General features: G+C 39.4%; 1 protein-coding gene across 8 annotated transcripts in view; it reads left to right on the top strand.

The window, feature by feature from the left end:
• Positions 1–27994, top strand: part of SLC25A17 (solute carrier family 25 member 17) — a 56577-nt gene that overhangs the window by 16369 nt on the left and 12214 nt on the right. For 6 of the 8 annotated variants that reach the window (XR_003433022.1, XM_027107755.1, XM_027107759.1 and 3 more), the window contains exons 2-8: positions 4737–4797; positions 7623–7689; positions 9047–9198; positions 19805–19921; positions 21247–21392; positions 21481–21576; positions 22840–22922. Coding sequence is in view for 7 of the 8 variants with exons in the window: in XM_027107755.1 (XP_026963556.1) it covers positions 4737–4797; positions 7623–7689; positions 9047–9198; positions 19805–19921; positions 21247–21392; positions 21481–21576; positions 22840–22922 (722 nt within the window). In the remaining variant the exon portion in view is untranslated. Of the gene's footprint in view, positions 1–1276; positions 1382–4736; positions 4798–7622; positions 7690–9046; positions 9199–19804; positions 19922–21246; positions 21393–21480; positions 21577–22839; positions 22923–24553; positions 24558–27039; positions 27645–27994 lie in introns of those variants that run through there. The other 2 variants (XM_027107758.1, XM_027107756.1) reach the window with 2 other exon arrangements.

The raw sequence follows: 27994 nt of genomic DNA, 5'->3' as shown, positions 1-27994 counted from the left end.
ATTGTATCTTGTAGTTACCTTCTTACTATTTTTTGCCTTCTAATTTTATATAAGTAAACAGGCAGTCCTAGAGAAAAAAAACAACACTGAGTATTTATGAAAAGAGGAATTTAATTCAAATTCTGAAAAATCATATGATTGTATAGCTTAGCATAAGACTTGCATATATAATAAATATTTTCCTTCAGGTAACAGCTGCTTACGAAAATAGTCATCTATCTGTGTGTTTGCTTGGTCAGGAGACAAATATAGCAAATCCCCAATGTACAGAATAGCTATGTTCTAAATTTACCTTTAGCATTTGCAATACACTTTCTCATAGATATTAAGTTTATATGTAGGTGGATACAGTCATACATTTATTAACAAGTTCAGGGCTTATGCTATGCCAGGCTCTCTGCTGGGTTTCCAGACTAGTCCATAAAAAAAAATTTTTTTTTGCCACATAGTAGATCCCATATTACTATATTGCCTTTATTTTAAAGCTAATTTTTAGTTCTATATTAGTAAATTTTTAAGTTTTAATTACAACACTTGTTAAGTATGGACTCTGGAGCCAGACGGACTACGTTCAAATACTGATTCTGCCACCTGCAAAGTGTATGACTTGAGAAAAGTTGCAAAACCTCTTAGTATCTTTTCCTCATCTATAAAATGGAGAGGATAATAGTACTTACCTCATATGGTTGTTGTGAGGATTAAATTTTTTTTAAAATTGAGATGTAACTCACATAACAAAATTAACCATTTAAAATTGTATAGTTCAGTGGTATTTAGTCTGTTCACAGTGTTGTGCAACCATTACCTCTATCTCATTACAAAGCATTTTGAATAGATAAACAAAATGTCATATTATACATACAAGGGAATTTTACTCGGCCATAAAAAAGAAAGAAGAACTGATACACACTACAAAGTGGATAAGCTTTGAAAACACTGTGCTGAGTGAAAGAAGCCAGACACAAGAGGTCACATCTTGCACGATTGTTTTTATATGAAATGTCCAGAATATGTACATCTGTAGAGACAGAAAGCAGGTTAGTGGTTGTCAGGGCCGAGGGGAGGGGGAAGTGGGGCATGCCTGCTTAACAGGCACAGGGTTGTCTTCGGGGTGATGAAAATATTCTGGAACGTGATACAAGTGGTGGTTACACAATATTATGAATGTACTTACTAAATGTCACTGAATGGTATACTTTCAAGTGGTCGATTTTATGTTATGGGAATTCCACTTCAGTTAAAAAAAAAATAATAACAAAGCCCCTTGATCACTTAGACTCGCAAAAAAAATCCTCTCAATGAACACCAAGGAGGCTGCTTAACCCTATGAGTTTCTACTCTTCTTTGTGGCCCCAAGGAGGTTCAGCTAATCATTTAAAGGGTACGTGTTATATTTTATTTTTAAATTTTTAAAATATTTTATATTTTAGTTAACAGTTCTAGGTATTTTGTAGTGTGTGGTGTATGCCAGCATATTGCTGGCAGTGGAAACCCCCATTTCACCCTTACATCTTTAACTCTCACATTTAAACTTAGGTTTTTTGCCAAAACCTAGAATAAATTCATGTGTGTATGTGTATATCCTCTTCTTAAATAGGGTAAAACTAGTAAGCTTTTTATTTCCTTGCCACTACGCGCCCCTCCCCCTGCCTGTACTTGTTTACTGCTGGCGGCTTCCAGGAATTGTGGTATAAAGGTGGCATGTGTTCTGGCAAGGTGTGACAGTGGCTAGGTCTCAGCATTTCTGCTCACCTCAGGCAAGTTCAGGTTTCCATATTCACAGTCACTGCCTGGGGTGGGGACTGCCTGGCTGTGGTTGTCACGGTACCAGCTAGTCAACCGGAAAGTCACCCCAGAGCTCCCTTCTGCTTCCCCGGGCTGGTCCCCACCATTTGTAGTAATCCTGTTTTATTAGTTTTCTATTGCTGTTGTAACAGGTTACCAGATTGAATGGTTTAAAACAACACAAGTTTAATATCTGTAGGTCAGAAGTCTGATGTACAGCTCACTGAGCTAAAATTAAGGTGTCAGCTGGGTCATGTTCCTTTCTGGAGGCGCTTAGGAGAAAATCCATTTCCTTTTTCTGGCTTCTAGAGGCTGCCCACATTCCTTGGCTAGTGGCCCCTTTGTCCATCTTAAAGCCAGCCATGATGGGTTGAGTCCTCCGTTGCCTCACTCCCACCTACTCTTCCACTTTTTATTTTATTTGTTTTTGGCTGCGTTGGGTGGGTCTTGGTTGCTGCGCGCGGGCTTTCTCTAGTTGCAGCGAGCGGGGGCTACTCTTCATTGCGGTGCGTGGGCTTCTCTTTGTGGTGGCTTCTCGTTGCAGGGCACAGGCTCTAGGTGTGCGGGCTCAGTAGTTGTGGCTCGCGGGCTCAGTAGTTGTGGCTCGCGGGCTCTAGAGCGCAGGTTCCGTAGTTGTGTCGCACGGGCTTAGTTGCTCCACGGCATGTGGGATCTTCCCAGACCAGGGCTCGAACCCATGTCCCCTGCATTGGCAGGCGGATTCTTAACCACTGTGCCACCAGGGAAGACCTACTCTTCCACTTTTAAGGACCCTTTTAAGGACCCACTCAGAAAATCCAGACTAAACTCCTTATTTTAAGATCAGCCAATTAGCAACCTGCCATGTAATGTAACATGTTCACAAGTACTGTGGATTTGAATGTGTTCATCTTTCAGGGGGCCATTTTTCTGCCTGCCATAGCTATTGTCTGTGCATTTTGGTCTGTGATTTCTTCTTTCAGAACAGCCTCACTCTGCTATCCTTTTAATTTCTGGTCCACCATTCAGACCCCTTTTGTTTTTCTACACAACACTTTTATATATAAATCTTCTCTCATTATTAGTGATTGGAATGGGGAGGAGGCAATGGTAGGTTTTCAGTTCACCATCTGGATCCAGTCTTTCCAGTACTAATACAATTTTAAGTGTTTTTTATTTTTACAGATTTGAGTTTTTTATGCTAGTCCTTGAGGAGGTAATAGATCTTTGAGCTCTTTGGACAGACTGTTCTCTTTATCTTGGTGTAAAATGTACTTTAAGATTTCAAGGTAGGTAGGGCAGGGTCTTCTAAGTTAGGAAACTTCAGGTGTCTATTTAAAGCTGACAGGGAAGAGGGATGGAGGTAATCCAATTGTATGAAAAAGTAGTTTCCAGGCAGGACTTTTTTGCATAGGTGTGCTAGTACCACGTGATAGGAAGTAAAGGCCTTAATAACCTTGATAAGCGTTCTCCAGCTTTGCAGCCCCCATTTTTCTTGGAAATTGCCTGTAAGGTGAGCAAGGATGCCGGAAGAATAGATTTGTAAACTGTAAACCTTTACAGATCCAGTGTTTCTTGAAATATTAAGTATTATCTAGTTCTTACTAGGGAAGATCATTTATGTGGGAGCCATCTAAGTTGTATAAATAACTGAAAGTAGAGTGAATTTAATAAACATTTATTTAAGAATCTATGGTATACCAAGAGATAAATGGATATTCTTACAATCCGGTGGAAGAGTTAGGTTTCACTGCAATATGAGTGCTCTAAGAGACATATAAACAAGTGCTGTGGGAACACAGAGGAACCTGATTGGTAGGGTGTTAACATTTAATCTGAGTTTCGAAGAGTAACTAATGGGACAATACAGTGTTCTTCCTTGTCAAATAGGCTGATCTATTTAAATAGATAAGAGACCTAGCACATTTTTATTCTTATCTATAAAGTTGACCTAGTTTCCCATTGTTATCATGATAAAAATATGTATGTTACTGTTATTCTATCAGTAGCTTAAAACATGAACTTATGCCTGAGAATATATACCACTGGGCCTGCATCTAGGTTGAGAACCATAAACCCACCTGGAGATATTATGCATATAATTTTATCCCTAACTGTATACTTGTGGTTTTTATCTGTCACAGGGCCTTATGAATGAAAAGACTGGTTGTTGGTTTCTTTTTTTTTTCCAGTCATAATTTTTGTCATGTTATCTTGGATAAATTATTTATAGAATTTTTAGCAAAGATATTGCCCCTCTTTTTTTTTTTTTGTGGTACGCGGGCCTCTCCCTTTGCGGAGCACAGGCTCCGGACGCGCAGGCTCAGCGGCCATGGCTCATGGGCCCAGCCACTCCGCGGCATGTGGGATCTTCCCGGACCGGGGCACGAACCCGTGTCCCCTGCATCGGCAGGCGGACTCTCAACCACTGCGCCACCAGGGAAGCCCTGTCCCTCTTTTTTAAAACATAAGCAAACAGAACTGTTTTAAAGAACAATATGATTTTAAAGAACAATATGATTCTTATATTGTGGTGAATATATTGATTAAGCAGAGAGTATAGAAATACAGATCTGTTTGATCACTAGATTTTTTGGTTTCTGGGGGTATCAGAGGAGAGCATAGGAGCAGTAGCTGACCAGTAAAAGGTTAAAAATCCATTTACCTGCTGTCTTTGACATGTGTCCTAGGTTGTAAATCCCTAAGTTTGTCATCTCCAGGGACCCACTACATTTACTTTTTCAATATCAGAGAGAAAGAGATTTCTTCTGGAAAATTAAATACGTCTGTTTAAGTATATAACTACAGAAGTTTGAACACTAATGATCCCAATAGATAAAAATATTCTGTATATTTGTTCACTGAAAATTTCATCTGACCCATTGATAATAATGAACTTTTTGTTCATTTAAAAGTTGTGGCTCATTATTTTTGTGATACTGTAATGGCTAAAGGCTTTTCAAACTTTTCAGGGAAGCATGACAGCAATGACAGTATTTTTTCCCTTGGATACAGCTCGACTTCGACTTCAAGGTAAGTATCTTATTGTCATCATATTCCTGTTCATTTGGTATCAGGAAGCAAACATACTTCTCTACTAAGTTCTAAGTTAACATAGGATTTCCCATTTCATTAGAAATCTGTTGTCCATTTTCACTAACTTTAAATACTTTTATTTTTGATGTTTGTGAATGAGTCATAGCCTCAGCCATTTTCTAATCTGAGAGACCTGAGTGGGCTTGCATTAGTAATTTTGAATCATTACAGTTCATTCTAATAAACAATACGACTTTTGAAAGGCACAATGTAGAGATTTTTTTTTTACTGGGGGTAGATTTTCTGGAAAGAGAACAGAGAATAGGAAACATGGTGGAGCCAGATACCATTGTCACTGCTCACGTGGGTACGTAGTCCTAGTCTCCCTCTTTCACTTTACAGGGCTATGCAACTTTCTGTAACTTATGCTTGTTCTTTCCTCAGTATTTTTCAACTTTAAATTATAAACCTATGCCAGAACTTAGATGAAGAGATAAGAGTAAGATTAGCTTTGAATAAACTAATTCCTATATTAAAATCCTTCATGGCCACTATTTTTAATTAATTTTAGAGATTTTGGAAAGGTAATAATTTTATATGACTCAAAAACCAAAATACATAAAAAGATAGGCAGTACAGTGAAATATCTCACTCTACACTGTCTCCTTTTCTCTCCCCTGTAGATAATGTCTCTATTAGTCTCTCAAAGAGCCCTGAGAGTTTCTTTATGTAGAAAAACAAGCAAATAATATATATTCTCAATTTCCTCTCTTTATTACTTAAAAAGCATACTTTTCACACTGTTCCATATCTTACATTTTTCACTTAACAGCATTTTTAAAATATCTTTATTGGAGTATAATTGCTTTACAATGTTGTGTTAGTTTCTGCTATACAACAAAGTGAATCAGCTATATGTATACATATATCCCCATATCTCCTCCCTCTTGAGACTCCCTCCCACCCTCCCTCTCCCACCCCTCTAGGTCATCACAAAGCATCAAGCTGATCTCCCTGTGCTATGCAGCAGCTTCCCACTAGCCGTCCATTTTGCATTTGGAAGTGTATATATGTCAATGCTACTCTCTCACTTCGTCCCAGCTTCCCCTTCCTCCCCATGTCCTCAAGTCCGTTCTCTACGTCTGGGTCTTTATTCCTGCCCTGCCACTAGGTTCATCAGTACCATTTTTTTAGATTCCATATATGTGTGTTAACATACGGTATTTTTCTCTTTCTGACTTCACTCTGTATAACAGACTCTAGGTCCATCCACCTCATTACAAATAACTCTATTTCATTCCTTTTTATGGCTGAGTAATATTCCATTGTATATATGTGCCACACCTTCTTTATCCATTCATCTGTTGATGGACATTTAGGTTGTTTCCATGTCCTGGCTACTGTAAATAGTGCTGCAATGAATATTGTGGTACATGTATCTTTTTGAATTATGGTTTTCTCAGGGTATATGCCCAGTAGTGGAATTGCTGGGTCATATGGCAGTTCTATTTTTAGTTTTTTAAGGAACGTCCATACTGTTCTCCATAGTGGCTGTATCAATTTACATTCCCACCAACAGTGCAGTGCCTTTTCTCCACACCCTCTCCAGCATTTATTGTTTCTAGATTTTTTAAAATAAATTTAATTAATTAATTTATTTATTTTTGGCTGCATCGGGTCTTTGTTGATGCGTGCAGGCTTTCTCTAGTTGTGGCAAGCGGGGGCTACTCTTCATTGCGGTGCATGGGCTTCTCGTCGCAGTGCATGGGCTTCTCATTGAGGTGGCTTCTCGTTGCAGAGCATGGGCGCTAGGCGCGCAGGCTTCAGTGGTTGCAGCATGCAGGCTCAGTAGTTGTGGCTCGCGGGCTCTAGAGTGCAGGCTCAGTAGTTGTGGCTCGCAGGCTTAGTTGTTCCACAGCATGTGGGGTCTTCCTGGACCAGGGCTCGAACCTGCGTCCCCTGCATTGGCAGGCAGATTCTTAACCACTGCACCACCCGGGAATTCCCCATATGCTAATTTGTTTCTGTAAGTTCTATGAGATAAATTCCCAGAAATAGGATTGTTTAATCAAAGGGCAAATGTTTGTAATTTTGATAGTTATTGTTAGATTGCCTTGTACAGGGGTTTCCTAATTTGCCATCCCATGAGCCATAAAGGTACCAATTTTAATTCTTAAGAAATCGGTTCATTTTCCTATTTTTATGTTTTCAAAATAGTCTTCAGATGTGGGTAGGAAATTTGAAGTTAATTAAGGTACGTTTTGTTTTATTTAGAATGCCAAGAAAAGCAGAGTTCCCATCTTTTTGAGACCTTTTATTTTTTTAGATTAGGGAACAGAGCACAAGGTTAAAACTTTGTAAACTTGAATTTTAATCCCGGCTCTGCTGCCAACTACATGTGTCCTTCACAGCTTTGTGTCTGTAACCTCTTCTCTGAAAGGGAAATGGTAATTTATTTCCTCTCTACTTTATAAGATATTAAGATAAAAAGGAGAATATATAACTTTGAAAAAAACCTAGAGAGCCCTATGAAATATAAGAAATAAATTTCTCCTGTTACATTTTTTACTTTGGAAATTAGGTATTGAATTAAAATGCTTTATGGTTCATAAATAACAGATGAAACCATGGAATCAATAGTAGGAAATTTAGCACATGGGAACAGAGGAGGATCATTGAGTTCTGAGGCAAACTAGGGAGCGCAAAGAATAGGGTGAGAGACTGCTCATGTGAGGTAAATGGCGTTTCAGTGAAATTTGCTGATGCTGAAGATAACAATTCTCAAAGGATTTAGTTTAAACATGTACTCTTTGGTCTTGTAGTTGATGAGAAAAGAAAGTCCAAAACGACACACATGGTGCTCCTGGAGATCATTAAAGAAGAAGGCCTGTGAGTACTACCTTGTTCATCCTTGTTAGGTAGAGCAGCTCATTAGGAGATTCCTGGGCGTCCATCATACCTACACTCACTTTCTATCCATTCTCAAAGCCTCACAGTGTTGTGAATTGGTAATTGCCTGAGTTGTAAGTAAATACATAGTTGTTTTCATTTCCTTAAAGTTCTGTGGTTGGCCATTTTGATTCTTGATCATGGCGTCTTACATGAAACCAATGAACAATAAACTGAAGAAGGTAATAGTTGTTCAGCTCATTCTATCAGATGCATTCAGACCTGTGTACCTTTTAAAAAACTTTTTATTTGGAAATAATTTCAAATTTACAAAAAGTTGCAAAACTAAAATAGTACAAAGAATACCAGTATGTGTTTTAACCAGATCGACCTGTTGTTAACACTCTTCCGTTTGTGCTCATGCTTTCTACCTCCCTTCCCCACTCCCTCCTTCTTTCTTTACTACACAGACACATACACACACCACACACAGATTTTTTCAGAATTAATTTGAGAGTAAGTTACATACCATACATCAAAGCCCCTTACCCCTACGACTGACATTTTCAAAGATGTGGACCTTCTCCCCTTATTTTTCCTTAAATAAAATTTTTCTCACTTTAAGTTTGCCTCATGTTTCTTCATGATTAGATTGAGTCTATGCATTCTTGGCCAGAATAATGTATAGTTGAAATTGTGTCCTCCTCAGGATGTCACATTGGAGTCACATATTGTCTACTTGCCCTCCATTGGTTAATTATGATTTCTTAGATTCAAGTTAGCACTGAATAATTTTATTTTTCCTCTTTTGCAACTATAAGCAGTCTATGAGGAAATAATTTAGTATCATACAGACTCAGAAATTCAATGGTTTACAATTAATTACTTAATTATTTTGGTGCTCAAATTGTCCCAGGTGTGGCCAGTGTGAGCTCCTTCAGTCTGGTTCCTGTGCCCTTATAACATGCCCCCATCACTTTTTTTTTTTTTGCACTTCTATATTTACTTCATTTTAAATATTCTTGCCCTGTAATGAAATGTGAATGATGCTATATTAACTAACAGCCATGAGGAAATTGTCTTTAATTTTACATAGCAATTTACTAAAGGAAATCGAGGGGGGAAATCAATAAATCAGTCATAGAATGTATGTTGTTTCTTTGGTATCATTAACGCTAGAAAAGAATTCTTGGTTTGGGCATCCTCAGAATGTAGAATATGTGTACAGTTTGGAGTACATTGTAGTGTAGGAGTGAGCTTTGAGAATATGTGAATGATGATCAGCCTTTTCTAGGACTCTCATTTCTAGTGCCTTTTGTTCAGCATTTTTACTTTGCTTATTGTGTTCTTCCCCTAGCCTGGCACCATATCGAGGGTGGTTTCCAGTTATCTCCAGTCTCTGCTGCTCCAATTTTGTCTATTTCTACACTTTTAATAGCCTCAAAGCAGTCTGGGTCAAAGGTCAACATTCTACTACTGCAAAAGATCTGGTAGTTGGATTTGTTGCAGGTAACTGAGTTTTCTGAATATAAGATATTTTTATATTTTGTTGCTTATATTGTGGTCCATATACCCCGAGAGGTTATTTTAACACAAAGTAATGCTACAAAGAATGTAATTAGATTTCTGACTTGACTCTGTGTGTGTGTGTGTTGTGTGTGTAGTAAAAATGCATAACATAAAATTTACCATCTTAACAATTTTTAAGTGTACATTTCAGTAGTAGGTTTACTTACATTATTGTGAAACAGATCTCCAGAACATTTTCATTTTATACATGAGAAGTTCTGTACCCACTAAATAACAACTCCCCTTTCCACCCTCCCCCCAGCTCCTGGTAAGCACAGTTCTACTTTCTGTTTCTATGAATGTGACTACTTTAGATGCCTCGTATAGGTGGAATCATGCAGTATTTGTCTTTTTGTGACTGGTTTATTTCATTCAGCATAATATGTACTCCAGGTTCATTCATATTGTAGGATGTAACAGGATTTCCTGGTTTTTTAAGGGTGAATAATATTCTATTGTATGTATATACCACATTTTGTTTATCCATTCATCTATTGATGGACATTTGAGTTGTTTCCACCTCCTGGTTACTGTGAATATTTGCTGCTATGAACATGGGTTGTATGAATAGTTCTTTTGAGTCCCTGCTTTCAGTTATTTTGGATATATTCCCAGAAGTGAGATTGCTGGATCATATGGTAGTTCTTTTTTTAATTTTGAGAGGAACTACCATACTGTTTTCCACACTGGTTGCACTATTTCAAAATCCCACCAGCAGTTGGTTCCAGGTTCTCCACATCCTTACAAACACTTGTTATCTTCTATTTTTTCTATAGTAGCCATCCTAATGATGGCGAAGTGATAGTTCACCGTGTTTTTGTTTTTTGTTTTTTTGCGGTACGCGGGCCTCTCACTGTTGTGGCCTCTCCCGTTGCGGAGCACAGGCTCCGGACGCGCAGGCTCAGCGGCCATGGCTCACGGGCCCAGCCGCTCCGCGGCATGTGGGATCTTCCCGGACCGGGGCACATACCCGTGTCCCCTGCATCGCAGGCGGACTCTCAACCACTGCGCCACCAGGGAAGCCCTCACTGTGGTTTTGATTTGCATTTCTCTTATGATTAGTGATGTTGAGCATCTTTTCCTATGATGTTGAGCATCTTTGGAGAAATGTCTGTTCAAATCTTTTGCCCATTTTTTGAGTTATTTGATTTTTTGTTGTTGTTGCACTATAAGTATTCTTTATGTATTCTGGATATTAACCCCTTATCAGATATACGATTTGCACATATTTTCTCCCATTTTGTAGGTTGCCTTTCACTCTGTTGATATGTCCTTCGATGCTCAAAAGTTTTTAAGTTTGATATTGTGCCATTTGCATATTTTTCCTTTTTTGCCTGTGCTTTTGGTGTCATGTCCAAGAAATCATGCTGAGTTTAATGCCATGAAAGCTTTCCTCCTATGTTTTCATCTAGGAGTTGTATAGTTTTAGGTCTTTAATCCATTTAGAGTTAATTTCTGTGTGTGATGTAAGATAACGATCCAACTTCATTCTTTTGTATGTGGAAATCCAGTTTTCCTAATACCATTTGTTGATGTGGCTAGACTGTCCTTTCCCCCTCTGAATGGTCTTGGCACCCTTGTGAAGATCAGTTGACCATATACACAAAGTTTTATTTTTGAGCTGACTTGGCTTATTTTTATCTTCTTAATCCAGAGAGGAGGGTCAGTTATCCCTGTTTAGCAGCCTGTACCCAGAATTTATGGACATAAGGTCTCTTTTTTTAAAAATGAAAATTACAATACCTTTCCTGCTTACTTTCTGGGGATTTTGGGGGGGATTTTTTTTGTTTGTTTGTTTTGTTTTGTTTTTTTGGACTGAGGATTGCATGCAATGTTTAACATGAACAGGACTGGCTACATAATTTTCAGGGTCCAGTATAAAATGAAAATGCAGGACTCCTTGTTCACAATTTATTAAGCATTTCAAGATGGTTGACACTAAAGCATTAAACCAAGCACAAGACAGGTTACACACTCATGAAGCCCACCATGAGTGTGAAAGCATTTAGTCAGATGTGACAAAGAGTTTTTAGTGCACAGCCCAGTGTAGTCAGTATCACCATAGTCGTTAGTACCCTAGGGGTTCATAGGAGAAAGGTCACTTTTGGCTGGGAGGTATCTCCTTATAGGAAGCAGTGCCTCTTGAGCTGAGCCTTGGCAGAATTAGTAACACTTGGAGATAAGTGGTGATGGTTTCTGGATGGAGAGAATGGTAGCAAACTGAGAGAATACAGGACCACATTTAGATCAGTGAGTTCTATAATTTTGTGAGTGAGTGTAGGAACATGAGCAATAAAGTTGGAGAGTTGAATAGGAGCCCAATTTTAGAAAACTTTGGATCCTTGTTATCTGAGACTTCAGAAGCACTAAGGAGCCACTAACCTGATATTGTGAATATTTAGTTACTGTCTGTCTCTACTTAGTGGAATATGAGCTCTATAAGAGCAGGCATCTTTATCTATATATGGTATATCAAAGATATATATAAGATGCAGAGTAGTATCTTATATATACTTTATATATATAAGATATAGGGGCTTCCTTGGTTGTCCAGTGGTTAAGACTCCATGCTTCCAGTGCAGGGGGCACAGGTTCAATCCCTGGTCAGGGAACTAAGATCCCGCATGCCGCGTGGTGTGGCCAAGAAAAAGAAAGTTAAAGATATATATTACATGAATTAGACAATATATATTGCAATTATAAATTTATCTCTCTATATGTGTAATTGTTATATCTATACATATATAAGATAACGAATACATATGATACCTGCTTTTGTGGCATATGTGTATATATATATCTGTTCCCCCCTGCCTTGCTAAATTTTCAGTAAGAACAATTCCTAACATGTAGTAGGAGCTCAATAAATATTTGCTAAATAAACAAAATATTTGTTGAATTAATCAGGGTTTTATTAAAGAGATGGGAAAAAAGTAGATCTCTTTCCTATGGGTTTTTTGTGTTTATCTAGTCTATATCTAAATTAATTTATTTAAATGTTGCATGTTTAGTGTTAGTATTTTGTGGACTCACTTATTGATATATTCTTTGAAAAATTACTGATTTGGGAGCCACACAGTTGAATAATGTAAACGTCCATTTGAAATGAAAATGATTTGATTGAAAAATAGTTACCAGGCCAGGAGTATTCATGGCCCCCAATTCTTCCTCTTCACCTATATGAGACCACTGCTGTTTTTTTATTTGGTCTCTGAGCCTTTCTTATGCTTTGTACTCTCATTTTAGTCTCAAGTTGATTTTGATATAATGAACTTTCACTTGGACCAACTTTTTTTTTTAATTGAGATATAATTGACATAATATTCTATTAGTTTCAGGTATATGACATAATGATTCAATATTTGTGTATAATGTGAAATGATCACCACAAGAAGTCTGGTTAACATCCATCATCACAGATATTTACAATTTTTTTTCTTTTCTTGCGGTGAGAACTTTTGAGATCGACTCTCAGCAACTTTCAAATATGCAGTTCAGTATTATTAAGTCTAGTCACCTTCTGTGCATCACATCCCCATGACTGACTTATTTTATAACTGGAAGTTTGTGCCTTTTGACCACCCTCATCACCCCCAACCCCCACCAGACCAACTTTCACATAAAGAGTATAACACACAGGGTTTCATTTTCTGGGGTAATAAGTGAATACTTGTAGGTAAGTAACTCAGGATAGAAATCTGGAAGTCTTCATAGAGGGTGCTCTCTTACCCTCCATGTCTGCCTGGTCTTCATGAACCATCAGTGTGTCTCTTAAATATCTCTTGAATCCATTCCCTCGTCTCCATGTCCGTAGCCGTTTCCCAAAATCAAGTGCCATCATCTCTCCCTTGGACCATTGCTCTGTTCTGATCTCTTTGCCTCTCAAGTCTTTCTAACATACTTTGCATAGTTGTGCTTCAAGTAGCCTTTCTAGAAGAATGGTTTTCAAGCAATGTCATAATTCAAAGAACTCAAGTTTGAGATTTGTTCACTTGAAAAAATATCAGAATAGATCCAACCTGTAGAGGAGGAATCTTCTTTTTTACATAATTGCAACAAATGGCAATCTGGTATGATGTTTTATACTTGACACCAAGTATTGGTAATACCTTGATTTTAATACTTTTTTTTTTTTTTTTTTTTTTTTTTTTTTTTTTTTTTGCCTGCGCTGTGTGGCATGGGGCATGCAGAATCTTAGTTCCCCGACCAGGGATCAAACCCGTGTCCCCTGAATTGGGAGTGCGGAGTCTTATCCACTGGACCGCCAGGGAAGTCCCTTAATACTTTTTAGATTACCGTGGTTCATATGTATTTACATTTAAAAGGTTATGACTCACTGTCAGAGACTAACTCATATAACTTCCCACGAAACTACTAGTTTATGAAGTATATGATTAAATCTTCTTCTTTTTAGGTGTCCAAAGTTGTTTGTTTGCTGTTATCTAGCATCCCATTATCTACTAGGTACACACAACCCCTTGTTATTCTCTCTCACTGTGCTCTGCTCATTTTCTTTCTAACTCTTAGGCAGTTTATAATTACAGTAGATCCTCCCATACCTAAAACAGCTAGACTGGTATGGTAGGGCAGTTAGTTTTAAAAAGTCAATGGAAGTAGGGACTATCATAAATAGCCTACATGCCTTAAATATTTTATTTTAACCTAAGATATGTGAATATATACTTATCCAATTTTTTGTATGGCCAAGACATATCCACTCACTGATGGAAGTTTTGTACTTTTTTTCTTGTATAACCCATACCTGTAAATGCTTTGCCTACTGTAACAGATATGACCGACATAAGCAGGTTTGAGAAAAGACATAATTCACTCCTGGTAAGCCTAAACCCCTGTGGGATGGAAGTAGAAGAGCACGGGTACACTAGGGAGTAGCCTACTGGCCGTAGCTATCAGCGTGCCGTGGCATCTGTCGGTGTGTCCTGTAAAGGGAAAGAGGAACACAGGTTTATCTGGTGAGTCCATTATATGGAACTGGTTAAAAGAGATCCCACTGTATTAATATCATTCTAATTCATTTACATTCTGAAATGTTTTCTTGAGAGCGTGAGAAAAGAATGGAATTACGCTTGACGTCCAGGGAGAACCCGTGGGTCTGTGTTGATTGTGAACATCATCTGTTACATGTCTTGTCAGAGAAATGATTGAGAACTGCTATTCTGATATCCGAATCTGATTATGTTGTGCCCAGCTTCAGACCCTTCAGTGTCTGCCGCTTGCGTGTAGGATGGAGTCGCGGCACCCTCAGCAGAAAAGGCCCCCCTCGTACACGTGCAGGATAAGCGCCTAACATACGAGATCTGCTGTGATACTGCTTACCTCCCTATCTTGGTCTTTTCTATTCTTGTTCTCCTGTGCCAAACTGTGATTCCTTGAATAGACCGAGCCCTTAGTAACTTCATTCCTCTACAGCTGCTGTTGTCAGTCTGAAGCAGCCTTACTGCTTTTTTTATCTTATTAATTCCTAGTCATCCTTTTATTCTCATCTCAAGCCACCTCCTCTTCAGGAAGCTTCCCTGTTTCTCATGTCCACCACCCCCAAGTTGTATTCTGGGTTAGGTGCCTACCCTCTGTGCTCCAGCTCTGTATATACCTCTGTCTCAGTGCTTACTCTGCTGGATAACAATAGTCTGCATATTTGTCTTTATCTTTTATTAGACAGTGAACTCCTTGAGGGCAGAGACTACATTGTTTTAAATCTCTGTATCCCCAGTGCCTGATACACAGAAGGTGCTGATTAAATGTTGAATGAATGAATTCAATTTAAAGGACCACTCCTCCTGTAATCTTCCTCATTTTACTAGTTGCCCTACCAAAAGTCGAATTCATCCTCTTTCTCTTTGACCCCACCTCCAGTCTGTGAGCAAATCCTATTGCCTGTTTCTTCATATGGTTTCTAGAATTCAGCCCCTTCCCCCACTACCACCTGTGTCCAAGCCACCACTAAATCTTGCCAGGATTATCTTCAGAGCCTCCCAACTGATGTCCTGCTTCCTCCTTTGTCCCCTTCAATATGTATTCAACACAGCAGCCAGTGTGCTCATGTTAAAACATAAGTGAGGGCTCCCCTGGTGGCGCAGTAGTTAAGAATCCGCCTGCCAATGCAGGGGGCACGGGTTCGTGCCCTGGTCCGGGAAGATCCCACATGCCACGGAGCAACTAAGCCCGTGGGCCACAACTACTGAGCCTGTGCCCTAGAGCCTGCAAGCCACAACTACTGAGCCTACGTGCCACAACTACTGAAGCCCATGCACCTAGAGCCCATGCTCTGCAACAAGAGAAGCCACTGCATTGAGAAGCCTGCGCACTGCAACAAAGAGTAGCCCCCGCTCGCCGCAACTAGAAAAAGCCCACACACCGCAACGAAGACCCAACACAGCCAAAAATAAATTAATTAATTAAAAAAACATAAGTGAGATTGTATTATTTCTCTGTTCAAAGGACTCCAATTGCTTCCCTTCTCACTCAGAGTAAAAGCCAGAGTCCTTACCTTGTCCTACAAAGCCCTGTGTCACGTGGCCTGCCCGTCCTCTTTACTCACTCCACTGCAAGCCTCACTGACCTCTTCTCCAGGAACACTCCTGGCATGCTTCTGCCTCGGGGCCTGTGTACCTGCTGTTTCCTCTGCCTGGTTACTGTGTGGTTCATTCCCTCACCTCCTTTAAGGTCTTTCCCTAAATGGCCACACTGATGAAAATGGTGCCCCCTTCTACCCTGCAAAACTTTATCCCCCTTCTCTGCTTAAATTTTCTCCTTAACCTTGTCCTCTAACATACTACATATTTTACTCATTTATCCTGTCTTGCACCATTAGAACATAAGCATCAAAAGGGCAGGGATTTTCATTTTTTATTTACTTCTGTATCATCAGCACCTACTTAGCACATACTAGACACACAATACGTACTTGATGAGCAGACCATGGATGACTGACTTGCAGGTCATAATCATTTACTTATCCTAAGATACACATAAAGTTATTTAAGAATTGCTAATTCATACCTCAGATAAAAAAACACCTATTAGCTAGTTTTATGTTTCCAGTTGCTTTAAGAAGGTAGATTTAGTCAGTAAAAATAAAATTTCTAACAGCTCTTGTAAAAAATAGGCTATTGGGGTGAGAATGAATTCCTATCTTTTGAGATTTTCAAAAATAAAATGAATAATCACCTGGTGATTGGATTAGATCAGTGGATCCACAGGGAACATATGACCATGTCTGGGGACATTTTTGGTTGTCACAGCTGGAGGATGCTACTGGCATCTAGTGGTAGAAGGCCAGGGATACTGCTAAACATCCTACACAATTGCACCCCTGCCCTGCCCCAAACTAAAAATTATCCAGCCCCAAATGTCAGTAATGTCACAGTTGAGAGACCCTTGATCAAATGAATTTTATAGTCCTTTATAATTCTGTGATTCTCCGATTATAGGTCCTCTCTTTTTCTGAGGGTAGGGAATTCCTTGGAAATCACTTTTGCGAGTTTTAAACTCCTCATGTTTTTATATCTTAATGCTTACCGCATTTTTATGATAATTAAAACAGCTTTTTCTCTTCCTGCTGTGAACCCTGCCATTGTGTTCCAGTCACTGTAGGAATGAGTTGCATTGTCGCCAGGGAGAACTAGGAGTAGTAGTATTGTTACTCCACTTCTGGGAACTTAGAGAGTTATTACTATTTATTTTATTTTCACAGAAGAAAGCCCAAATAGTTTAATACCCTGGGGAAGAATTTGAGATCAGAACCTTACAGGTAACTTAAATGAAGATGATACTTGCCATTTTTATGAAATTGGAATTTTTATCAATAACTCTTTTTGAATGCCAACGGTGTTATCATTGTTGTGACAGTGAAATTAATTTCCTGTCCTTAGGCCTTAAATCTGGTAAGGCAGGTTTGTTCCTGTAGTGTATCAAGTTGCATTCCTTTGTAAGGAGCCAAGCACTTAGATTTATGACCCTGATCTGCCATTTTCTTATCTCAGTGGTCATGGCACGTGTTCCCCAGAAGTGCACCCAATTAGCATTCTCTGTTTTTGTTTTCTGTCCTTAACTCAGGAGACTCACTACTAATAAAACTTTGTTTTTAATATTTCAGAAGTAAACAGCTGTGTTTCACGTATCCTTGAGTCAGTGAGTGATTTTAGTGAGTGTGTTCAGTTACTGTTCTTCATCTTTTAATTTTGGTTCTGTTTTTTATAAATGATTTTTTATGAAGAAAGAAAACAGAATCATTTGAATTGGAAGAAAAACAATTTCCTGTTCTTAAGTAGGTAAGGTATTAATATTCCCATCTTAGAGCGGAAGGAACAGCCATGGCTTGGAACTGGCAGAAGAATTTTCTACACGTAAATAAGCAGACAGCTTTCTCTATCCTGCAGCCATATCCACCGTGCTTTAGTCAGAGTCGGAATCACTCATCACGTTCGTTTGCAGCTTGTTTTTCCTCCGTGGAATGTTGTCCTTTGCTTGATTATATAGGTTGCAAGTTTTTAGTAAAGTTTGGATCCTCAGGTATTTTCCCAGAACTCATAAAATGATAGTGGTTAAAAAATACCTCTCCATCTGTTTTGGCTTAGAGCATTAAAGAACTTCTCAGAAAGAAAGCTTTGAAATACAAAATGTTCTTACAAGGACTTTATATTCTCTTTAAATGATGTGATGCATTTTTGTACTTGACAGTGTCCTTAGAATCCTCTCCATCTTTCAGCCTGTGTTAATAATGGGGATATGTAAGCAGAATTTTAAATAGTGGCTAAATCTTAATCTTTGCTGCATTGCCTCTGAAATGTTTTGTGTGTGCCTACCTCTTGAATAGAACATGAAGGGAATTTTGATTGCCAAAAAATTTATTTAATGGGCAACCTATTTCATTTGTTTAGAAAGGTATGTACACTGTGCCTGTCTACAGTATCCACAGAAGCTTGTGATCTCTTTTTTTTTTAAAGATGAAGACAGGAGAGCTCAGAAGCTCTCCTGTCTTCATCTTTAAAAAAAAAAAAGCAGTAGACTGCTTAGTAGCACTTTCTAGTCTGATTTTTCTGGCTGTTGATTGTTTTTTGTTAAGTGATGTGTACATTATATTGAATAGGAATACATTATAAAGTCTGGGCAGATGGGCGTGTATTGATAGTCTTCTATCTTGGCCTCTTGGGCACTTGTGCTTTTGTAAAATGAGACTAGCAAGAATCTCTAGTTAAGACTTTTTCAGATTATGATCAATGCCTCAAGTGACAATGTATGAATATATTGAGTCATAACTAAAGATGACTCCTTTGTGTTATGTGGAAAAATATAACAAATACAACTCACAAAATTATTTGATAATGCCTTTTTATTTTGAGAAATGTGTTCTCACAATGTTTCTAAGAGAGAGGTGCCAAAATATCTTACTTTTGCAACTGCATTCAGCTAATGAAAATTTAGAATTGGAATTTCCTGGTGTTTTCACCAAGCTTAGCCTTGGTGTTTTCTAGATATAGTATGTTGTGAGATTCCTTAAATCAAAACATTCTTAATCCTGTTGTATTTAAATGGCTTTTAGTAAAAGAAGATTTCTCTTCCTTATAATTGTGCCTCTTGGTTCTTCAGAGTATGGCTAGAGCCAGATAGCTTGATATACCATTGTTTGCTGAGTTTGCTCATTAGTTTACTTGTTAAGTATTTATTTAACAAACATTTATAAAGTATATACTGTGTGTCAGGCACCTTGTTACAAGTCTGTCTGGTATTTTTCTCTAATCATTTCAGGACTGATGAGGAATATTTTAATAACTCAAGGTGGTATTAAATTGGGATCATGTGTTTTCAAAAAAGAAGCACCTGGCTCATTGTATTGTTCCACTCTGAGGCCACCTTGGGCAGCCAAGATCCCCATCCTTAAACTTGTAAGGATTATGATGCTTGTGAAACTGTTTCAGGTGTTTTTGTAATGGTTCATAACTACTGCTTGCTGCCTGCCTATCCTAATTCCCCAAGTGATGAAGAAGTCTTCTGTGAGCCTCCAGTCCCTGTTGAAGCACTTTCAAATGTCACACTTTCTCTCATTTATTGTACTAGATCCATACTCACTTAAAACCATGTGAGCTACTTACATGAGAGTTGTAAATCGTGTGTTTTATGTGATATTGTCATGGACTTATTTAGCATGTGATCAACAAGTCACTTCCCTGTCTTAAAGCTGTTTTTAAAAACTGTACTTAAAACTATATCAAAATTGCTACTTTGGTGGTTATATAAATTGACAAACAGATTGCCTCCTATTATACAAATGAGGAAACTCAGTACTCTCTTCATGTGGAGAAGTACTGCTGCCAGCCATTCTGCTATCAGCAAGGCTTCTGCATTGCTTCTAACAGTAGTGGCTTGTATTGTACCCTGGCACAAAGGGACACCTTACCTTAGGTCTCCTAGTAGGTCAGTGGCAGACGTATAACTGAAACATTGGTGTGTAGCTTTAACATAAGACGGCAAAGCTTAAAAGGTTACATTTTGCTTTCCCTTTGTCTCTCCCCCTTTCTTTTTGAAGGAGTGGTGAATGTGCTGCTAACAACTCCACTCTGGGTAGTAAACACCAGACTGAAGCTGCAAGGGGCGAAATTTAGGAATGAAGACATTGTACCAACCAACTACAGTGGTATTATTGGTGAGTGTCTCTTGGGTGAGTTCCTTTGTAAAGATTTTCTTTTCTCTTTGTATCTGGAATTTATCACCATGATAATGCTACAACCTCAAATCTCAGTGCCCAACAGTAAGTATTTGTTTAGCTCCTGTGTCTCTGGATTGACAGGGATTTGACTCATCTAGGCTGACTCCAGCCTAGGAGTCTCAGCTCCATGTGTCTCTCTTCCTTTTCCTGGGACCAACCTGAGCATATTCTTCTCTTGGTGATGGCAAAAGCACAAGAGGACATGCCCAATCATAACAAGCATATTTCAAGCCCCTGTTTGCATTTTGTCTGCTAACATCCTCTTGGCCAAAGCACAACCAATGGCCAAGCCCCAAGAAGATAAAGGGTAGAGAAATACACCCATGGAGTATATCCCGTGGAGCATAGGTGGGAGGGGATGAATATTTCTGAAGAGCAATCTGCTACTTTTTTTTCCCTAATGTTTTCTTTAGATAAGGATACCAGATTAGCATCTGATATCCTTGAGCTTCTGCTTTTTAATAGTATTACATTGCCAGGTTCTCCTTTCCCATGCTTCCATCTTTGTAATGAGAACAGGGGTTTTCTTATAAGGCAGTCCTATAAAATGGACTCCAGAGAACTATCTAATCTTTTTTTATACATTTATTTATTTATCTATTTTGGCTGCATTGCTGCGCACAGACTTTCTCTAGTTGTAGCAAGTGGGGGCTACTCGTTGTTGCAGTGCGCAGGCTTCTCATTGTGGTGGCTTCTCTTGTTGCGGAGCAGGGCTTCAAGAGCTGTGGCACACAGGCTCAGTAGCTGTGGCTCGCAGGCTACTGAGCACAGGCTCAGTAGCTCAGTAGCTGTGGTGCACAGGCCTAGTTGCGCTGCAGCATGTGGGATCCTCCCGGACTAGGGCTCAAACCCATGTCCCCTGCGTTGGCAGGCAGATTCCCAATCACTGCGCCACCAGGGAAGTCACCTCTAATCTTTTTCTGTACTGACCTTTGTTGTGAAACACGTGGGCTATCAGTTCACAATTCTGTGTAGTACAGAGTTCCCAGTGGTGGTGATGATTACTTAGGAAAACTTGACATGCTAACCCCAGATTTGTCAGGAAAGGTTGCCTATGAGTGAAATTGGTCTCTCAATAACTTGGTGATGGTCAGTATCTGATGATTATTCAAAAGTAGTTAACTGATTAACTTGTCATTGTGAGAAGGAAATCTTGATAGAATCAGTGTGATAGAATACTGATAGAATGAGGTTTGTGTTCTGGGTACATTGTCTTCTCTAGTTAGGGGATTGTCATCAAAGGTCCTTGATTTCTTGCTCAGATGCTTTTCACCAGATCATTCGCGATGAAGGAATCCTGGCTTTATGGAATGGCACATTTCCCTCCTTGCTGTTGGTCTTCAATCCTGCCATCCAATTCATGTTCTATGAAGGTTTAAAACGGCAGCTTTTAAAGAAACGAATGAAGGTAAGCCCTGATTCTGAAAGCAGCAGACAATCCCTGACACCTTCTTGCTGTTTAGATTGATGCAGTTTGTTCTTCCTTTGCTTTCCAGCTTTCTTCTGTGGACGTGTTCATCATTGGTGCAATAGCCAAAGCCATTGCCACCACGGTCACCTATCCTCTGCAGACAGTACAGTCAATTCTGAGGGTGAGTGCCAGGGTTCTCCCTGCATTTAGTCAAACAACATTCTAATATACTTGGTTTCCCTGTTTGAAGCAATGTTATTTAATAAAGCAATAAAGTAGTCCGGAGCAGTCCTCATGCATTCTTTCCATTATTTGATATTTTGCAGATTGAGGAAAGAGCTATAAAGGAAGTGAACAGCATTCTATGATTTAGTGGAGAGGGGCATGGTGGGGGTCTTCTCAGGTGGCATGATTGGAAATGGGCTCCTCTGAGGAGCCATATGTAAATTAAGACTTAAAGGAAGGTAAGGATCCAGCTGTGCAAAGAGCAGAAGAAAGAGCATTCCAGGTAGAGGGAACATGATGTACCGAGAGCTTGGTGAATCCTAGGAACTGAAAGGAGGCCATTGTGGCTGGAGGTGGCTCAGGAGGAGATTAGAAAAGGAACAGGGAGCCTATAGGTAAGGATGAGATTTTAGTCTCTCTGCAGCGGGAAACCTTTGCAAGGCTTTAGACTGGAGAGTAATGTGATCTGATTTACAATTCGAGAAGATTACTCTAACTTTTCAGTGGTGAATTGGTCAGAAGGCTAAGAGAAAAGGAGGTTGTCAGGTTAGGAGGCTATTTCGGTCATACAGGTAAGATGTGAGCATGGCCTGGACTATGGTGGTAGCAGTGGGGAGGAGAGATTCAAGGTCTGTTTGGGAGAAAAAATTCAAAGGACTTACTGATGGGTAAAATGAAGGTGGAAGTGAAAGTATTTCAGTTCAAAAAGATTATTCCCTTCTGTTAAAAGTATTTTTACTAATGTACTATTTTAAAATTGGTACTTAATATAAAGAAATTCAGTAGCAGTCAAATGAATGTATTTTGACACTTTTATAATAGAAACATATAATGTGAAAAGCTCAAATTGCAGAGATTCTAATTAATTAGTGTTTATCATAACTTCTTAAAGGATTGGAAGCCATACCATCAATATCTAAATCTTCATCGTGGGCATGGCTTTTTCTTTTGAGGTAGAATTTTCCCCATGACTCTCTGTAAAATGAAAATTCTCATGCTTGCTTCATTGAAAAAATATTTCTTATTTTCACTTATTTCATTGAAATAAGAGGATTAATTAAATCTAAATACTGATGGATATTTTTATTACCATATGCTGTAACATGTTACTCCAACATAATTTCCTCTGCAAGCGGAAATTGAGATAAAGAAAGCTGAAATTGAGATAAAGAAAGCAGTAGCAAGCAGTAATTATTTATCTTTTTTTCTTCTTCCCCAGTTCGGACATCACAGACTGAACCCAGAAAACAGAACACTGGGGAGTCTTCGGAACATTCTCTATCTTCTTCACCAACGAGTAAGGTGAGCTTTGTAGATGGTTCACATTCTGTCCTCTTTTTTTTTTTTAATTTAATTTATTTATTTATTTATTTTTGTCTGCGTTGGGTCTTCTTTGCTGTGCGTGGGCTTTCTCTAGTTGTGAACGGGGGCTACTCTTGGTTACAGTGCACAGGCTTCTCATTGCGGTGGCTTCTCTCATTGCGGAGCACGGGCTCTAGGCGTGTGGGCTTCAGTAGTTGTGGCACGCGGGCTCAGTAGTTGTGGCTCACGGGCTCTAGAGCGCAGGCTCAGTAGTTGTGGAGCACGAGCGTAGTTGCTCCGCAGCATGTGGGATCTTCCCGGACCAGGGCTCGAACCCGTGTCCCCTGCATTAGCAGGCGGATTCTTAACCACTGCGCCACCAGGGAAGCCCTCTGTTCTCTCTTTTAACAGCCCTCTCTGCCAAGAAGTGGTTGGATTTGCTTACCTTGCACTTCTGCCTTGGCAGTGGCAGCCTAGAAACCTCTCCCTTGCCTGCTGTGCTCAGACATTTCTGACTTTAGGGGCTAAGTGAGATATGACAGCATTTTGGGAAATTATGGAAGAGTTTAGGTCCTTATTCTTTGTTAGTTACAAAGATTCAGTACTCCTTTAGAAAGGGAATCCTCCTATAAAATCCTGCCATTTGCGACAACATGGATGGACCTTGAAGGTATTATGAAGTAAGTCAGGCAGAGAAAGACAAACATTTGATTTCACTCATATGTGGAATCTAAAAACAAACAAACAAACTCATTGATGCACAGAACAGACTAGTGGTTACCAGAGAGGAAGAGGATTCAAGGGTGGGCAAAATGGGTGAAAGGAGTCAGCTGTACAGTAATGGTTGGTTACTGGACTTGTGTTGGTGATCACTGTGTAGTGTATACAGATGTCAAATTATAATGCTGTATACCTGAAACATAATTTTAAAAAAGAGAGCCCTGCTGTAATCTAATATAGAGACCACTCTACTGAGTAGTCCTCCATCGATGACATATCCTATGACCTCTCATAGATAGAAATAAGCAGCTATTAGAGAGCAGCAGTCATAGCGGGAAAGGGAGGGAAGAGTAGGAAGAGTTACAACAATTATCATCATAATGATGACAACAGTGATAATGGTGATGAGAGCAGCTAACACTGTTGAGTGTTTGCTATGTGGCAGACACTAAGCCAGACGCTCTACCTGGGTAATCGCACTTAATCCTAACAACAGCCCTATGAGGCAGGTACTGTCGTCATTTCCCCGTTTCATTTAAAGAAACTGACCCCTAGGGAAGTCAAATAGATCAGCACCTTTGAAGCAAAAGCTGCTGTAACTTTATTACTGTTTCTAGATGTAAGATATTTTAAAATAAATTTATTATAAAGATAGAATATACTTGGGATAAAAAATAAAATCAAAGGTAAAGAATTGGTATAAAGTAAAAAATAAATGCTGACCATACCAAGTGTTGGCAAGAATGTGAAGCGACCAGAACTTTCCTATGCTGGTGGGAATTTAGAATGGCACAACCACTTTGGAACGCAATTTGGCATTTTCTTATAAAGCTAAACATACACCTACCATAGACCCAGCCATTCCCCTTCAAGGTATTTACCCAAGACAAATGAAGTGCGTCTATACAAAGACCTGTGCATAAATGTTAATAACGGCTTTATTTGTAAGAGTCAAAAGCTGGAAACACCCCAAATGTCCATCATCAGATGAGTAGATACAAGTTGTGGTATACCTATACAGTGGAATACTATTCAGAAAGGAAAAAGAAATAATTACTGATACATGCAAAAATGTGGATGGATCTCAAAAGAATTTTTCTGAGTAAAAGAGGTCAGTATGAAAACGATTTCATACTGTATGATTCCACTTATATAAAACTTAGAAAATGCAAATAATCTACAGTGACAGAAAACATATTAGTGGTTGCTTAGGGCCAGAGTAGGTGGAGGGAGAGTGATTGCAAAGGGACGTGAGGATACTTTTTCAGGTCATGGATATGTTCACTACCTTGAATGTGGTGATTGTTTCATGGGTGTACCCGTCAGTCAAAACTCATCAAATTGAAGTCATTTAAACTTCAATAAAGCTATAAATACGTGCACACCTACTGTGTTTTCTCTCCTGTCTCTTTCCCAAGAGCTAGTCACTGTTAACAAAAAGTGCATGTATTTCCAGAATACTGTATAAAACATATATTTTGGGTATTCATTTTTATACAAATGGAATCATATGGTAATACTGTTTTGTACCTTGCCTTTTTGTAAAAACGTTACAAACAATCCTTCACATCAATATCTGTACATTTATCTAGTTTTTTTAAATGACTGCATTTTTTGTTATATAATATGCCATAATTTATTGACCAATACACTTACGATAAATATTTAGTTTGTTTCCAGGTTTTTGCCTTTACAAACATTGACAAATGAATAGTCCATAAATTTATCTTTGTATACCTCAGTTATTATAATTGTAGAGAAAATTCCTTGAAGTGGAATTACTTAAGAAGTTTAAACATACAAAATTTTGATAGGTATTGCCATGTTGACCCAAAAAGATGATACCCATTTCCATTTCTGCCAGCATTGTGAGAGTTAAGAAAGATGTAGTTAAGAAAGTTAAGAAGGTAGTGTCAACAGGAAATCTTTAGAATTATATAGTTTTGAAATTCAGCGTGTTTTTACATCTTTCATCTTGCTTGGTTCTCACTCAGCCTTGTGCGTGTGGAAGGGTGACTGTATTCCCATTTTTGCAGATCAGGAAGCAGGTTTAGAGAAAATGACTTGCCCAACACCAGACAGATGCAGGCAGAGCCAGATGTTCAAACTCATACGCTCAGTAAGCACTCAGGGACCATTGAATGAGTGTTCATCCACTAGAACGTTCTACAATGATGGAAATACCTGTTCTGTTCAGTAGGGTTGCCACCAACCACGTGTGTCTGTTAAGCACTTGAAATACTGCCAGTACAATTGAGAAACTGAATTTTAAATTTTATTTAAATTTAAATGACCACGTGTGGCTAGTAGCTACCATATCGGACAGTGCAGTATACCATGCCAGGCCTCTCCAAACTTTTGATTGATTAAGAACACCTGAAGTGCTTATTAAAATACAGATTCATGTCGCCCCTCTGGAGTGGGGCCTGGCAATCTTCATTTCTAAACAGACCCTGGTGATTCTGATGTGAGTGGATGTGAAGAAAATCAACACTACTGTGTATCTTTCCTTTACTACTGACACAGAGCACTTCACTTCTGGCACCTCCAGTCACCAGACGTTGCGTGGGGGGTTCCCCGCGCCAGGCAGTTCTGTGTGATACCAGCCGGGCGTCCCGTGATTTAACTCCGTTCTGATGCTGCGTACCCGGGGATAGCATTAGATCCCACAGGTTAAGGAAGGGCTCAGTCCTAGGATGCTGACCCTCACTTCAGATGACAGTCACAGGTAGTCGGTCTCCAGGTTACACAAAACTTCTGTCTGACTTGGCTACGAATTGGAGGTTGCCATAACCTCCTCCCCCTTGGGTATGATTGTTTGCTAGAGCAGCTCACAGAACTTAGGGAAAGGGAAACACTTATGTACGTTTACCAGTTTATTAAAGAATACAGATGAGTAGCCATATAAAGAGATCTGGGAGGGTCCCAAGCACAGGAGCTTCTGTCCCTGAGGAGTTGGGGTATATCACCCTCCTGGTACATGGATGTGCTCACCAACCTGGAAGCTCTCTGAACCCCATACTTTTGGGATTTTTATGGAGGCTTCATTATGTAGGCATGATCTATCATTAACTCCACTTCCGGCCCCCTCTGCTCTCTGGAGAATAGTGAGTGGGGCTGAAAATTCCAAGTTTCTTATCACAGCTTGGTCTTTCTGGTGACCAGCCCCATCCAGGAGCCCACCAAGAATCACCTCATTAGAACAGAAGACCCTACTATCACCGAGGAAATTGAGGGATTTAGGAACTCTATATCAGGAACTAGGATCAAAGACTAAATATTAGAATAAGAAACGCTCCTAGTGCTCTTATCACTTAGGAAATTACAAGGGCTTTAGGAGCTCCGTGCCAGGAACTGAGGACAGAGACCAATATATATTTTTTCTGTTATCTCCCAGCAGATAACATTGAAGTGGATTTGCTTGGCTTTCTTGGGGGAACACAATTCAAATTAGTCAATGAACTAGAAATTCATGGGTCAAGGCTTTTCATTCCTATTTATCACAGGATTTGCTCCAAATGATAAGTTTTCACACATAGCAAATGTATAAAATGTAGAATAGTTTCTGAATGGAGCGCTTGATTAGCTTTAATCTCTCAGTCTGTGTGCTGTGTATAGCCCTGGAGTTGCTGATGAACTAGCATATGAGATTAATTCACTCTCAAAAAGTAGCTTTGGAGACATCATTTACTCTGAACTCCTGGTTCTAGCTGAAGCATTCTTCTCTGTGGTTAGAGCAGTGGGTCTAAAGGGCTGGTGTCCAGGCTGGCCTCATCATCCTCATCACCTGGGAGCTTGTTAGAAATGCAAATTCTTGAGTCCCATCCCAGACTTAATGAATCAGAAACTCTGGAGGGGACCCAGCAATCTGTGGTTCACCAAGCTTTTCCAGTGATTTTGATGTATGCTAGATGTGAGAACCACTGGGTTAGAAGGTCAAATGTGGACTTCCCTGGTGGCTCAGTGGTTAAGAATCCGCCTGCCAATGCAGGGGACATGGGTCTGAGCCCTGGTCCGGGAAGATTCCACGTGCTGCAGAGCAGCTAAGCCCAGGCACCACAACTGCTGAGCCTGCGCTCTAGAGCCCACAAGCCACAACTACTGAGCCCACGTGCCACAACTACTGAAGCTTGCACGCCTAGAGCCCGTACTCCGCAACAAGAGAAGCCACCACAGTGAGAAGCCCGCGCACCGCAACGAAGAGTAGCCCCCACTTGCTGCAAAGAGAAAGCCCGTGCACAGCAATGAAGACCCAAAGCAGCCAAAAATAAATTAATTAATTAATTTTAAAAAAAAGAAGAAGATCAAATGTATGGGAAGACTCAGAATTGGAGAGCTTTTCATTTCTGTCA

Source organism: Aethalodelphis obliquidens, unplaced genomic scaffold, assembly GCF_003676395.1.
Source record: "Aethalodelphis obliquidens isolate GAN/ISIS:26980383/991018 unplaced genomic scaffold, ASM367639v1 scaffold8, whole genome shotgun sequence".
Lineage (NCBI taxonomy): Eukaryota > Metazoa > Chordata > Mammalia > Artiodactyla > Delphinidae > Aethalodelphis > Aethalodelphis obliquidens.
Note: the sequence above shows the minus strand (reverse complement) of the source record. Positions and strands in the feature narration are given on the sequence as shown.